Genomic DNA, 12,972 nt, shown 5'->3' on the forward strand with positions numbered 1-12,972 from the left:
GGGAGCTGGATTGGAAATGGATCAGCTGGGACTTGAGCCGGCACCCATATGGGATGCTGGTGCTGCAGGCAGCTGCTTCACCTGCTGTGCCACAGCGCCGGCCTTTGCTGACTGCTGACCGCTCCTGAGTGTGTGTTTCCTCTGTTGGAGACCTCCAAAAAGGTGGTGAAACATCACAGGTGAGACAGGAAGCTCTTGATGAGGGAACATTCCAGAAATGGTGGTGACACCTCTGTCGGATTTTAGGCATTATCTATTCATTAGTATTATTATCACCATGTTAATTATAACCCGTTTCAGAAGAGGAGGAAAAATGAACAAGAACATTTACTTAGTTCCCTCCTCAGGGTCTGTGACAGCCACCTGTGGTTTGAGCACCCAGGACCGCTGATGAGCGGGAGGCCGGCTCTCGCCTTACAGAGCCCCACACCTCCGCTCCGGCATCCTCAGAACCAGGCCTTTCCCGCGGCTCTCAGTCAAGGGAGGAGGAGGACCCTGGCCGAGGCCCGGGCCGGACAGCTCTCTGATCCGCCCTGCTCTCCCTGCTGTCTTTCGTGGTGCAGCCCACATCTATCTCAGATGTGTGAGGAAGGCGGCCAGGTGCGGCAGGTGTTCAGGGAGCACTCCCCAGGCCGGCACTGCCCAGGCGCGGTGCGTGGCAGAAGCAGCAGCAGATGGCGCTGCAGGGCGGGGGCCTGGGGGAGGAAGGGCGGCAGGCTGACCTTGCTGTGTGTCCTCAGCTTCGAAGAAGGCGGCAGGAGAAAGTGCGGCCAGTACTGGCCTCTAGAAAAAGACTCGCGCGTCCGATTCGGCTTCCTCACGGTGACCAACCTAGGCGTGGAGAACATGAGTCATTATAAGAAAACAACGCTCGAGATTCATAACACAGAGGTGGGCCCGGGTTTCTGCTCTGTCACCGTGTAAGAACGATCGTAGTTACTTGAGAAGCAGACAGACAGAGAGACAGACACAGCACCTATCGGTCGGCTCGCGCCCTAAATGCCTGCAATAGCTGGGGTGGGCCAACGCCAAAGCCGGGGGCTGGGCACTCAATCGTGGCCTCCCACATGGGTGGCAGGAGCCCAGTCACTCAGTGCATCCCGCTGCCTCCCCCAGGGGGCAGGAGCCCAGTCACTCAGTGCATCCTGCTGCCTCCCCCCAGGGGTTAGCAGGGGGCGGGCAGGAGGCAGGATCAAACCCTGGTACGCTGGTACTGGCTCGTCCTAACATCCCAGGATGCACCTGACGTCCTGACTGCTTAGGCCAGGTGCCTGCCCCTTTCTCACCGTCTTGAAGCTGGGGGAGAACCTTTTCCTGTAAAGCGAATCCGCAGGGGGAACGGGCAGGACTCCAGCTAGATGAGGGTTCCACCCCATAGCTGACTTATCTCAACCCAGCAGTGGATGCCAGCATGCAGAATCTGGGTCTTACCTTGGAGAAACCCTGCTCTTTCCACACCTCTAAGCCTGCCTTGGGTTTGTAGCGGAAGAGCAGCTGCGGAGGGGCCCTGGTGCTGGGCTGACAGGCGCTGGGTGAGCATCTGGGAAAGGGGAGCGCAGTGCCGGCAGATGGACCCCCTAATGCGCGCCCGTTTCCACCCAAGGAGCGGCAGAAACGCCAGGTGACCCACTTCCAGTTCCTGAGCTGGCCAGATTATGGTGTCCCCTCCTCGGCAGCGTCCCTCATTGACTTCCTGAGAGTGGTCAGAAGCCAGCAGAGCCTGGCCGTCAGCAGCCTGGGTGCGCGCGCCCGGGGGCAGTGCCCTGAGCCACCCATCGTGGTCCACTGCAGCGCGGGCATCGGCAGGACAGGTAACACCCCCGACGACACTCTTGGTGCACCCAGAGGGGTAGGACTGGGGGAGGAGTGGAGGAGCTCGTGACTCCTTGCTGGCGGCCATTCCTGTCCTCTTGCTGTCCCTGGTGCTGGCCAGAACCTACTGTTCACTGGTGGTCCAGCGCATCAGCGTGATCCTCCGCTGGCCCTGCCTCCTGTCACACCGTCACTGTGGGGGTCCCCGCGCCCAGCGGGGCTCCTCCCCCCATGCTGTGTTCTCTCTTCTCAGCGCTACTGGCCTTTCTAGTTCAGAGGCCCCTTGGGGAGAAAGCCAGGAAGCGTAGCTTCGTGATGGGCCTCCGTGGGGAACGTGGGCCGTCCCTGAAGTTGGGTGTCCACGTGCTGCCACTCTGCCCTCTTCCCCCCTCGCTTCCTGTTGCCCCGCCTCCTTTCTGCAGCCCCCGACCTCGGCGCTGACCTCCCCCAGGAGGCGTCTCGCCTTTGAGCTCGCCCACCCAGCCCTGCCTGGGCTTTCTGGGGAGGGAGGAGGACGGAGGAGCCGGGCAGTGACCGCTGCTCCTCTTCCTCAGGCACCTTCTGCTCCCTGGACATCTGCCTGGCGCAGCTGGAGGAGCTGGGCACCCTCAACGTGTTCCAGACGGTGTCGCGCATGCGCACGCAGCGGGCCTTCAGCATTCAGACCCCCGAGCAGTACTACTTCTGCTACAAGGCCATCCTGGAGTTTGCAGAGAAGGAGGGCATGGTGCCCTCCGGCCACAGCCTGCTGCCCTTGGAGGGTCAGTAACTGTCCACGGGCCCCCGCGGCTGGCCAGCCTTCCGTACGCTACCCTGGACATCGTCGAGTCTGTCGGCTGCTGTCGGCACCGCCGAAGCCATGGATCCACCTCTTTCCCGTGTCTCCCGGCGCCCGTGTGCACGCAAGGCAGCCTTTCCCTCTGGCTAGATAAACGTGGTGAGATGGCCACTCGCAAGGGCCAGCAGCAACGTGTTCTTAATTCCTACACCTGCTATCGAACTGTGCCTTATAGAACCCAGTGTGGCTGTTGATTCCTGCCAGGGGCCCCCGAGGTACGCGGGAAGGAGCCTCCCCCGCGCCCACTCCTGCCCGGTGCTGGGATTTCACGGGGGAGGCTGGACGGGCAGTGGCCTTCCCCCGAGAGCGTGACCAAGTTACGTGTTCTAGAGGTCATCGTGAGTGCCAAGCACGTGTACACGCAGGGCGCGTATTCCAGTCTTCTCTGTCTTCTGTGTGCGTGCGCGTGCGTGTATGTGCACTTCTGTGTTGGGTCCGTGTGTCCGTGTGTATATACTATATATTGTATGTGATACTATGGGCATATTCTATAAATACATATACACACAGATGCTACTCTGTAGAAGTTCCTGGGGTTCCGGGCTGCAGTTCACAACTTGCTTCTTGGACCCCAATGTGTATCCTGGACTAGCTGGGGTCAGGGGTCAGAGGTCAGAGCGTAGGTGGGGAGCGGACACACACACACTCATTCCCCTGCGCTCCTGCCGCAGGCCGTCACCTTACGTCCCCGCCTCCCTTCCCCGGATGCCGCCTCCTGGGGCCCAGAGTACTGGTTTGTGGTGACACTGGTTTACTTCAGCACGGACTGCCCTTACCTAATGATTTTTCTCTGTTTACTTTGCCAATTTGGGGAACAGACCTCCACTGTGATTCCAGACCCCTCCTCTCACTACCCCAGGGTCGGAGGAGCAGGGGCAGAGATGAGTCCACGGAGCAGCCGGAGCCAGAAGCGATCGGTACGAAGTCTTAGAGGGGAAGGGGGAGCCCGGCGCAGGGGGAGACCGCCCTGGGCAGTGTCCCCGGAGGCCGGGCCGGGCCCTTCCCCACGCAGCCTCGCCGTCTCCCGAGATGCCCTTCTCCTGCCTGCTAGGCCCTGCCTGGGGCTCCAGCCGGGTGGGTTCTGTGCCAATGAAAAGCATACCCCCCTGGCTGGGGGAGGGTCTCCTGCAGTCACAGTTGGCCCCCTGCCTACCCAGCCTGTCCCTGCCTGCTCCTGGCCCGTTGTGCCAGGGACAGAATCAAGAGTCCCCAGCGTTCCACGTTCCCAAGGAAATCCCAGGAACCCCTAAACCTCCTCCCCCATCACAAGAGATGAGGTTGGCAGCTGATCAGACCTCAATAATTTTATACTGTAATAAGCTCTTTGAATGTGTATATTCTTATTTTTTACAATCATTTCATTTTGTATTTAACATCAATGGACTGAGTCAGATTCAGAAAATAATTGTAATGTTCAATATCTTACAGCGATAGTTTTGTATTTACGTATAAATATATCAACATGATCAAACCCTTTTAGCTTCATCAATTTTAGCAGCCTGGGACTGGGAAGGCGAGGAGAGGGTCCAGAAGTTGGTCTGGGTGGGGTGGGGAGGCGGGGCAGGGGGCAGGGGGTGGGGCAAGGCTTTGAGCTCTGAGAGCTGCCCCCCACCCCCCGCCCTTGGTCAGTAGGCCGAGGCCCTGGCCCCGGCGAAAGGACCCCTGCCAGTTGAGGTCTCGCTGGGGATCAGGCTCTGCTTGGTGACGTCTCACAAGCTCCTCATGCAGCCCCCCGAGCACTGCAGCCCCCCGAGCCGGGCTCCTGTGCCTCCTCTCCCCTCTCCCATTCCGGGGTGGAGGGGGAAGGTGAGGTGCAGCTGTCACTCGCGCCGTCTCCTGTGACGGACGAGAAGGGGTGGGGGAGCGAGCCTCGGGCTGCCAGGGATTTGAAGGGGCTGTGGCTCAGCCATTAGGTGGCTGGAGAGCAGGATGACCCGGGTTTAAGGTTTAGGGATACTTAGTTCACATCCCTGAGTCTGGGGAGAGTCGGCAAATGTCTCCCGAATCCGCCAGTAAAAGCCGGGAGAAGGGATCAGCAGCTTTGCCCCCGCCGCTGTCTGTGAGCCCAGCCGTGCTGCCCAGGAAGGCAGGCTCTCTCCCAGAGACTAAGTGCTCCGGGGCAGCAGACAGCTCCGTGGGCCCACGCAGGCCGCTGCTGCCCTCCAGCGTGCCCACGTCCATAACTGCCAAACACACGCGGCAGCCCCACCATCCTGGCGGCTGGAGGGGCAAGGGTGCCCGACATCCTCAGCCCCGGAGGGCAGCACTGTCAGGGTCCACACAAGGACGCTGGGAGCAGACGGTCCTCAGGAGGCCGCCTGGCGTGGTGGGCTGAGGGAGGCAGGGCTCCTGCCTCAGTCTCCAGGACGAGTGGTTACCCGAACCTGCAAGTGAGGGAGCTGGGGGTGCCCTGGGGAGCTGCTCTTGGTGGTCTGGGGTCTTAGCTCCCAGCCCAAGTCCTCACTTGCACCTGTAAGTGAAGGGGGGTCCGCCAAGCCTCGGGGCGCAAACACCCACCAGGAACCATCAGCCCTCACTTGGGGCGGGCCCACTCCCATGTGCACATCCGTTCTCACGTGTATGCAGGGTCTCTTCCTCCAAGCTGCTGCCACCTCAGGTTCCTTCAGTTTGCTTCCTGCATGGGGGGCAGGGTGGGTCTCCAGGCCTCTGAGGCTTCCACGCTGCTCTGCGTGGCACCGAGGGGGCCTGGGAGCCCAAGGCCTTAGATTTATCTCTGGCCACGGTCGCTACCCTCTGGCCACTGGTAGTTTACAACCAAGCTTCTGCTGGCTGGGAACCAGACTTCCTCTTGCGGGGATCTGCTACACAGACCTGCGACTCTCAAGCATCGTGGGTCCCCACGCGCGGGAGTCCGCGTCCCGCTGAACCCTGTTGCAGCGTCGGATCCCCTCGGCTCATCCGCCGGAGCTCCCGGGCAAACCCTTCTCCTGCCGAGCTGGCCCTGGCACGGTGCACGGTGGACAAGGCCAACTGGGCTAGAACCCTGGTGAGGGCTGTTGGTGCAGGTTGAGCGCTGTGGCGCCTTCAGCAGCTCGGGGGGGCTTGTTCCCGACGGGGGTTAGGCCTATGGCGGCTGGGGCAGGAGAGCAAGCCCGGGAGACGCAGATCACAGATGACAGAAGCACTGTGTGCTGGCCGGCCTCTTCATCCTCTGGGGTCTTTGTTGCACCTTGACCCCCCCCCCCCCCACTTCACTGAGGTGTTCTGGAGGAAGTGTGGGGTGTGGCGGCAGCTGGGCACTTGGTTGAGCGGTGATGGGCCTCGGAAGTGAGTGAGTCAGGGAGGGGAGGACAGCCCTCCGGGGGCCACTGGCACTCGGAGGCTGGGTGGGCGAGGAGGAGCCCTTGAAGGGTACCAGTGGCGGCCGAGGCCGGCTGCGGCTGGAGGGAACGAGTGAGGGTTGGAGGTGCGGGCTCACCACAGGTCTTGGCTGTGAGGCCGGGGGTCAGGGAGGAGGGGTGCGTGAGGAGTGAGCGTTTGGAGGCCGCAGGGCTCAGGCCATCCCTGCTTCAACCCAAACGAGGTTCTCTCACCTATTAGGCTTCCGAGTAAGATCTGAAAGTCACCTAACTGGCACAGGTAAGCGTGACCGTGACCGTGACAGGCTTCACCCTGACCGTGAAGCCAGGTAAGCGGGGTGGACGGTGCAGACTTGAGCCAGCAGGGGTCCAGGGTCAGCACGGCCAAGAGCAGCAGCCTTCTCCCCTTCAGCTGCAGGGCATTTTCCTCTGCTTGCAAGGCAGAGTGACAGAGAGGGGTGGAGAGAGGTCTTTCACCTGCAGGCTCACTCCCCGAACGTCTGCAACAGCTGGGGCTGCACCAAGCCAAAGCCAGGAGCCCAGACCTCCATCCAGGTCTGCCTTGTGGGTGGTGAGGGCCCCAGCACTTGCGCCATCGGCTACCTCCCAGGATACACCTCAGCAGGAAGCTCAGAGTGGCCGGCATCAGAGGATGCGGGCACCACAACGCTGGTCCCAAGGGCAGCAGTCTTTAAGCTCACGCAATCTTTTTTTTTTTTTTTGACAGGCAGAGTGGACAGTGAGAGAGAGAGACAGAGAGAAAGGTCTTCCTTTGCCGTTGGTTCACCCTCCAATGGCCGCCGCGGCTGGCGCGCTGCGGCCAGTGCACCGCGCTGATCCGATGGCAGGAGCCAGGTACTTCTCCTGGTCTCCCATGGGGTACAGGGCCCAAGCACTTGGGCCATCCTCCACTGTGCTCCCTGGCCACAGCAGAGAGCTGGCCTGGAAGAGGGGCAACTGGGACAGAATCCGGCGCCCCGACCGGGACTAGAACCCGGTGTGCCGGCGCCGCAAGGTGGAGGATTAGCCTAGTGAGCCGCGGCGCCGGCAAAGCTCACGCAATCTTAAGCCTCCAAAGCTACCGAGAAATCAGAAGCTTTAGGCTGTGTACCACCTAGGCCAGCTGGTCGCCAGAAAAATGGAGTTTACTCGCATGGTGGGATGGCTCTGGGGACCTGGCATCTGAACAGCCAGGAGAGGGGATGGTGGCCCTGAACCCGAGTACACTCAACGCCACGGCTCACGACAGCCCAGGGGCTGCGCACGGGAAACGGAAGCTCCTCCCCCTCCAAGAAATGCTGACCCAGGATCCTGGCCGGAGCTGGAGCGCTTGCCATGAGCACAGGGGTTGCTGTCGGTGGGGCGGGGCGGGGCGCCGGCCTCACAGCCCCCTCGCCTTGCTATTCCTGAGCCACCACGCTGGCCATCGGTATCCATCAGCCAAGCCACTGAAATGCGGGCCCTGTGCCTCCCCATCACTGCCCGCCCCAAGCACCCCGAGAAGTGAATGAGGGAGTGTGTGATGTCTGTGTTGTGAGACACACGCCTGTGACCGGAGGCAACTCCGTGCTGCTCTGGGGAGGATTTTTGGGCAAGAGTCAGGAATCAGTCAGCCCTGGCTGCAGACAAGCTGCCCTTGTAGTTGGGGAGCTGAGCAGGGGCGCCCCAGGAGGGCAGGCTGGTTTTCTCCAGAGCCCACGCCCCAGCTGCTGGCCCCCGTCTGCAGAAACAGCACGCGGGGTGGCCCCAGGCGGACCTGCCTTGGGTGCCTGGGTTGCACAAGTCATTCCACTTCTGAGCCTCCTTCCGCTCTGCTCACCTACAAACGAGGATGGCGAGCGGGGCATAGCACACAGGGCAAAATCAGGTCCCCTCCCAAAGAGAAAGGCTGTGCTGTGCGTGGCAACGCGCCGCCGGGGCTCAGAGCAGCCTGGGGCGTTCAGGGGTCCCCGCCGGGGTGGCACTCGGGGCAGTGAGTACGCTGTCCGGCTGCGGATCTGCTGTGTCAGTAACCTCACCCACGGCACACCACCTGCTGCCCAGAGCCTCCCAGGACCTGAGCCACATGCTGGCAGCACCGGGATCCTCCTCGCGGCCGGGGTCGCCGGGTCAGCCTCTTCCCCCAGGCAGGGACCCAGGGACCCAGCGAGAGCCAGGGGGCTCGCGGTGCAGGCCGGCGCCCGCTCTACCCTACCGTTTGCCTCATCTGACGCCGGCACAGCGCAGGAGCACACAGGGCTCATCTCCCGGCTCCCCCTCCTCTCCCCTCCGTGGTCTCCCCAAAGCTGCGGCTCCCCACCTGCCCTCTCTGCTTACAGCCCAGCTTCCCACGTGGACCCTGGGGCCGGGGCGGAGGGTGGGGGTGGCGGCTGGCAGCCTGTCCGCTCCATTTCCCACCCCGTTTCGTGGAGAGGCTCAGGCCCAGGTAGGGGAGACAGGAGCTCGTTTAAGCCTCCGACAACGGCCACGCGAAGCGCAGGGCCGAATTCCGCCAGCCCCGAGCTCCTCCGCCTCACCCCGCCGAGGGCCGCTGGCTCCATTTGCCGCCCACCGCCCACTCCAAATAGCCGCCCTCTCCCCTGAGTCTCTCCAACACTGCTCGCCTTTCTTGCTCGCACGCATCCCCTGGCCGTGCCCTGGTCTAGTGTGCCCCGCCTGAATTACCGGCCCCACCGCACGGATCCCTCCGAGCCCCGACCAGCCGGTCTCCCTCGCTCACACCAGGCGCACCCGGCCTCTGCTGAACACAGACCTGCGGGGTGGCCCTGCCCCCTGGAAACTCTTTTCGGTTGGCAATGGAGACCAACAGAGCAAGGGCGGCAGGGCAGAGGCAGGGCAGGCGTCGCAGCACTGTAGCCACCAAACCCAGCGCCTCCCTCCCCTCACTGGGCACACCCCAGAGCCCACCGGCTGCTAGGGCGCTAAGCACCCGACCACACCGGCCTGGGCCTGCGACCGGCTTTTGGTCCAGCTAGGAGACGTCCCGCGGCTTGGGGCCACCTCTGCCACCCTGGTTTCCAGCATCGCAGTCCTCACGCTTTCCACCTGTCCCTTCGTGCCCTTTGCCCCTCCGCTTCTGCCCGGGGCAACCCCTAAGACCCACCTGGCTCGCCGCCGCCTCCACGCGGCTCCGCCGGCTTACCTGCAGCCGGCAGGGCTCTCCCTCCTGGGAGCGCCCGGGAGTCGGCCAGTCTGTGCGGGAGCACACTCCCGCCTCGCCTCGGCTCCTGCGGCAGCATCTCCACCGCGCCCGCACGCCCCAGGGCTGGGGTGACTCCCTCGCCGGGCTGCACGCAGGGCTTCCCGCCCGCACCCCTCGTCTCCAGGCGCCCAGCACGGCGGGCCGCCGTCCCGGAGCCCCGCCGCCCGGGACCCTCGAGGCGCCGCCGCGACGGCACCGGGGATCCTCCGCTCCGGGCTCGCCTAATTTATTTATTTGCACGGTTCCCGGAGGGAGGGGCGGGGCGAGCGCGGAGGCGGGCCCTCGGCCGTGACGCAGCGCCGCGGAGCCAATGGCCGGCGGGGGGCGTTCCCCATTCAGCACTCCTCGCCCGGCTCGGAAGGTATGTTAAACAGCTGCTTTCAATTCGGTGCCCCCGGCCCGCGTCCGGGGGGCGGCTCGCCGTGGCCGGCCCGACGCAGAGCGGGCGCGCAGGCCCCGGGGCGGCTCGGAGTCCCGCGGCCGAGGTAGGCGAGGGGCCGGCCCGGAGGGAGGGCGCTCGGCGCCGCCCGCCCGCCCGCCACTGTGTCTCCCGGCCGGGCCGAGCCGTGGGGAGGGGGCGCCAGCGCCGGCCGCGCCGCCTAGTGTTGCCGAGCACTCGGTGTCGGTAGGTTTCGGCGGCGGATTGGGGAGCGGCGAGCCGGAGGAGTCTCCGGCTCCGCTCACGCCTTTTTTTTTTTTTTTAAGAAAAACACACGAAAAGCAGCAAAAAAAAAAAAAAAAAAAAGGTGGGTGGGGGGCCCTGCGCGCCGACCGGACGCGCTCCGGCAGGCGGGGGGCGGCGGCCGGCCCGGAGTTCCCTCCGCGCGGACTTGCCGGGCGGGCCGGGCTCGCGGCTTCCCTGCGCGCGCAAACTTGCACGAGGGGCGCGGGCGCCCCCGGCCCGGGGCCGCCGCCCTCGCCCCCCGCCGCCTCGCCGCCCCGCCGCCCGGAGCGGCCGTGAAGGTCGGAACCTGGGGAACTGTCTCCACGCTCGCTCGGGAAGAGGAAACGCATCAGCGGGCGGGAGGCGGGGCGCAGGCGCCGGGCGGGGGCGCGGGCCCGGCCGGCCGGCCGGCCGGCCTCCGGCCGCGGCCCAGACTGTTTACTACCGACTCCGCCGGCGGCTTGTGCAAGCGGCCCGCAGGGGACACGCGGGGCGGGGCGCCGCCTCGCCGCCCGCCGCCCCGGGCTCCTTGCGGGCCCCGCCTGCTCTTGTCTTCCATTGGCTGCTCGGGACTCCCTCTTTCGCTTCTCGGGCACGGATTGGCTGACATTATCTCGAGCTCCGCCTATAGGGAGGCCGGGCAGGAGTTTAAGTTGCTAGGGTTTTTTTTTTTTTTTTTTCCGTGAAGGGCGGAGGGGGGGGCGTCCTGCGGCTACGTGAGGCGCGAGGGCCCGCCCCCGCTCCTGATTGGCTGCGCGCGCGGCCCCGCCCCCGGCGGAGCGAGCCGGGAGGGGAAGTCCGCCCTCGGCCGCGAGCGCGCCCCGCACATGTGTGAGGCCGCCGCGCTGCTCGCGTGCCTCCCGCCCGGAAGTCCCGGCTCCGCGCCCCGCGGGGGGAGGGGGTGGCGAAGGCGCGCTGGGCTGCCCGGCATCCCGCGGCCGGCGGCTTCCGGGTGGCGCTGGGGGCTCTGCGGGCGAGGGTCTGTCCGTCGGGCCGGGGCCGCGCTCTGAAGTTCGGGCCCGGCGGCGTGGCTGTTTCCGCGCGAGAGCGCTGCGGACGCCGGCAGCCGCTGCCCTCGGCGGGCCGGGAGGGGACCCCGGCGCGGGGTCGGGGCGCGGCGCGCGGGGCTGGGCCCGAGCTGCGCCCCCGCCGGGGGGTCGGCTCCCCGCAGTTCCCAGCTCGCTGCCGGCACTCACCTGTTGCCGGAGCTCGCTCCGAGGCTGCGGAGGGAGGGCGGTGTTGGGGTCCCCTCTGCGGGCGAGAGCGGGAAGCCCCGAGTCCCGCCCCCCAAGCAAGGCCACCGGCGGGCCCACGCCCTGTGTGCCGGCACCTGGTCTCGGTGCAGCTTAGCCTTCACGGAGCGGACCTAGGGACTGCCAGGAGCCCACGGTGGCCGAGGTGGACGCCGGCCGCGCCGGCCTCACCGCACGGGGAAGCCCCCGCCCAGAGGGGTCTGACCGCACGCGGGACCCCGGCCCAGAAGGTGTCTCTGCACGCGGGACCCCGGCCCAGAGGGGTCTCTGACCGCACGCGGGACCCCGGCCCAGAGGTGGCCTCTGACCGCACGCGGGACCCCGGCCCAGAGGGGTCTCTGACCGCACGCGGGACCCCGGCCCAGAGGTGGTCTCTGGCCGCACGCGGGACCCCGGCCCAGAGGGGTCTCTACCGCACGCGGGACCCCGGCCCAGAGGGGTCTCTGACCGCACGCGGGACCCCGGCCCAGAGGTGGCCTCTGACCGCACGCGGGACCCCGGCCCAGAGGGGTCTCTGACCGCACGCGGGACCCCGGCCCAGAGGGGTCTGACCGCACGAGGCACCCCCGCCCACTCCGGTCCCTTCCTCGGTTCCTCCGCTGGCTCTGCCCCCGAGGCGGCCAGGGCGGTGGCCGTCGGGCCGCTTTCAGGGCTGCCCGTTCCGGTCGGGTTTGTGGGCGCAGCTCTGCCCCGGCCGCTGCTAGGCGGCGGCGTGCGACCGCCAGGCCGGAGGCTGAGGTTCGCGGTGAGGGGCGCCCGGGCCCCGGCGCTGCCCCCGGAACTCCGAGCTCGTCTCGGTGTCAACATTCCACCAAAGGACGGCGGGGCGGAATCGCCGGGGGCGGGCCCGGCGCGGCTGTGAGGTGGGAGGCGCCTGCGTCCCGCACGGACACTGTGCCCCACAGCGGCTGCCTTCCTGGGGCGCCGAGAGCCGGAGGTAGCCTTCCGAAACGCTGACCGGCGGAGGCGGGAGCCGACCTGCTCGGCCTGTGGCTGAGACGGCGCGGGGCGGGCCGTGCGGTGTCCTCCAATGAGACGAGAAGAGCTCCCCCGCTTCCGCCAATGGTGTTGCGGCTGGGGGGAGGGACTCGGCAATCCGTCTCCAATAGGCGGGGTTGAGTTAGGGAAGCTCCCCGCCAATAGGGGCGTGGAGAGGGTGAGCGGCTCCCCCTCCCTTCCCCACCGAGAGGGAAGGGGCGGGAAGTCGGCGGGCGGGGCGCAGTAATTGGCTGGCCTTTTGACTGGCGGGCGATGCGTCCTGTGGAGGAGCGAAGCCGAGTCCTCCCTCTGCTGGGCGGGCCGGGGGAGTGGGCGGGATTTCCCGGGTAACAGAGAAGCGGCCGCGGCGGTAGAGGCGGCGGAGACGGTTTCTCCATCTCCCCCTCCCCTTCCCCCCACAGAGTTTCCCTCCTTCCCTCCCTCCCTCCCTCCCAGTCTGGGCAGCAGGGCCTGTGACCGCCTCGGTAGCGGAGCGCAGGCTGCCAGTCCGCTTCGGCGGCCTCTGCCCCGTGCGGCTCTCGGGGCCTCCTGAGCCCGCGGCTCACGCCGAGAGGGACGCGCAGTGACGAGCGGCCCTAGCAGCTTCGCGGTGAGAGCCGGTGGGCCGAGCTCCGGCGGGAACCCGGGCGGCGGGCAGCGCCGGGCCGGAGGGTGTGTATTGGGGGGGCTGACCCCCGCGGCTTTCCGTAGAGCGGGAGGCGTGTGGCTGTGCGAGCGGTGGGGGCGGAGCGGGGCGGCTCGGCGCGGGAGGGGGAGCGCGTAGTCCCGGTGCGCGCGGAGGGGGCGGGCGCTCGCGCGCCGCTCGGGGGCGGGGCCGCGCGCGTGCGGCGGCGGGGAGGGGCGGGGCGGCGGGCGAGCGCCGGGGCGGCCGCGGGGGGCGGGGC

The 12,972-nt window shown here is 66.5% G+C and overlaps 3 protein-coding genes and 1 long non-coding RNA gene across 14 annotated transcripts in view; 2 read left to right on the plus strand and 2 right to left on the minus strand.

Moving 5' to 3' along the window:
* The window catches only part of PTPN9 (protein tyrosine phosphatase non-receptor type 9), a 111,592-nt gene extending 107,471 nt beyond the window's left edge, over positions 1–4,121 (plus strand). For all 5 annotated transcript variants that reach the window (XM_070054644.2, XM_002722036.6, XM_089310842.1 and 2 more), the window contains exons 11-13: positions 741–891; positions 1,604–1,811; positions 2,367–4,121. In XM_070054644.2, coding sequence (XP_069910745.1) covers positions 741–891; positions 1,604–1,811; positions 2,367–2,581 — 574 coding nt within the window. In that variant the 3' untranslated portion in view covers positions 2,582–4,121. The remainder of the gene's footprint in view (positions 1–740; positions 892–1,603; positions 1,812–2,366) is intronic.
* LOC149123215 (uncharacterized) overlaps positions 1–9,335 on the minus strand; it is a 33,125-nt gene extending 23,790 nt beyond the window's left edge. For all 3 annotated transcript variants that reach the window (XR_016218434.1, XR_016218432.1, XR_016218433.1), the window contains exons 1-2: positions 9,113–9,335; positions 723–831 (exon numbers count right to left, since the gene is read on the minus strand). This is a non-coding gene — a long non-coding RNA (uncharacterized LOC149123215). The remainder of the gene's footprint in view (positions 1–722; positions 832–9,112) is intronic.
* Positions 9,336–9,412: 77 nt separating this feature from the next.
* The window catches only part of SIN3A (SIN3 transcription regulator family member A), a 67,728-nt gene continuing 64,168 nt past the window's right edge, over positions 9,413–12,972 (plus strand). For 2 of the 5 annotated variants that reach the window (XM_051834600.3, XM_089310840.1), the window contains exon 1: positions 9,413–9,533. In XM_051834600.3, the coding sequence (XP_051690560.2) occupies positions 9,483–9,533 (51 nt within the window). In that variant the 5' untranslated portion in view covers positions 9,413–9,482. The other 3 variants (XM_051834603.3, XM_051834601.3, XM_051834602.3) reach the window with 3 other exon arrangements.
* LOC149123216 (uncharacterized) lies at positions 11,167–12,465 on the minus strand. Its single transcript, XM_089310848.1, is given in 2 exon segments — positions 11,167–12,015; positions 12,018–12,465. Coding segments are annotated over 2 exon segments (1,281 nt in total). The 3' UTR covers positions 11,167–11,182.

Source organism: Oryctolagus cuniculus, chromosome 12, assembly GCF_051225735.1.
Source record: "Oryctolagus cuniculus isolate XC-2025 breed Fujian yellow rabbit chromosome 12, ASM5122573v1, whole genome shotgun sequence".
NCBI classification, from domain to species: Eukaryota; Metazoa; Chordata; class Mammalia; order Lagomorpha; family Leporidae; genus Oryctolagus; species Oryctolagus cuniculus.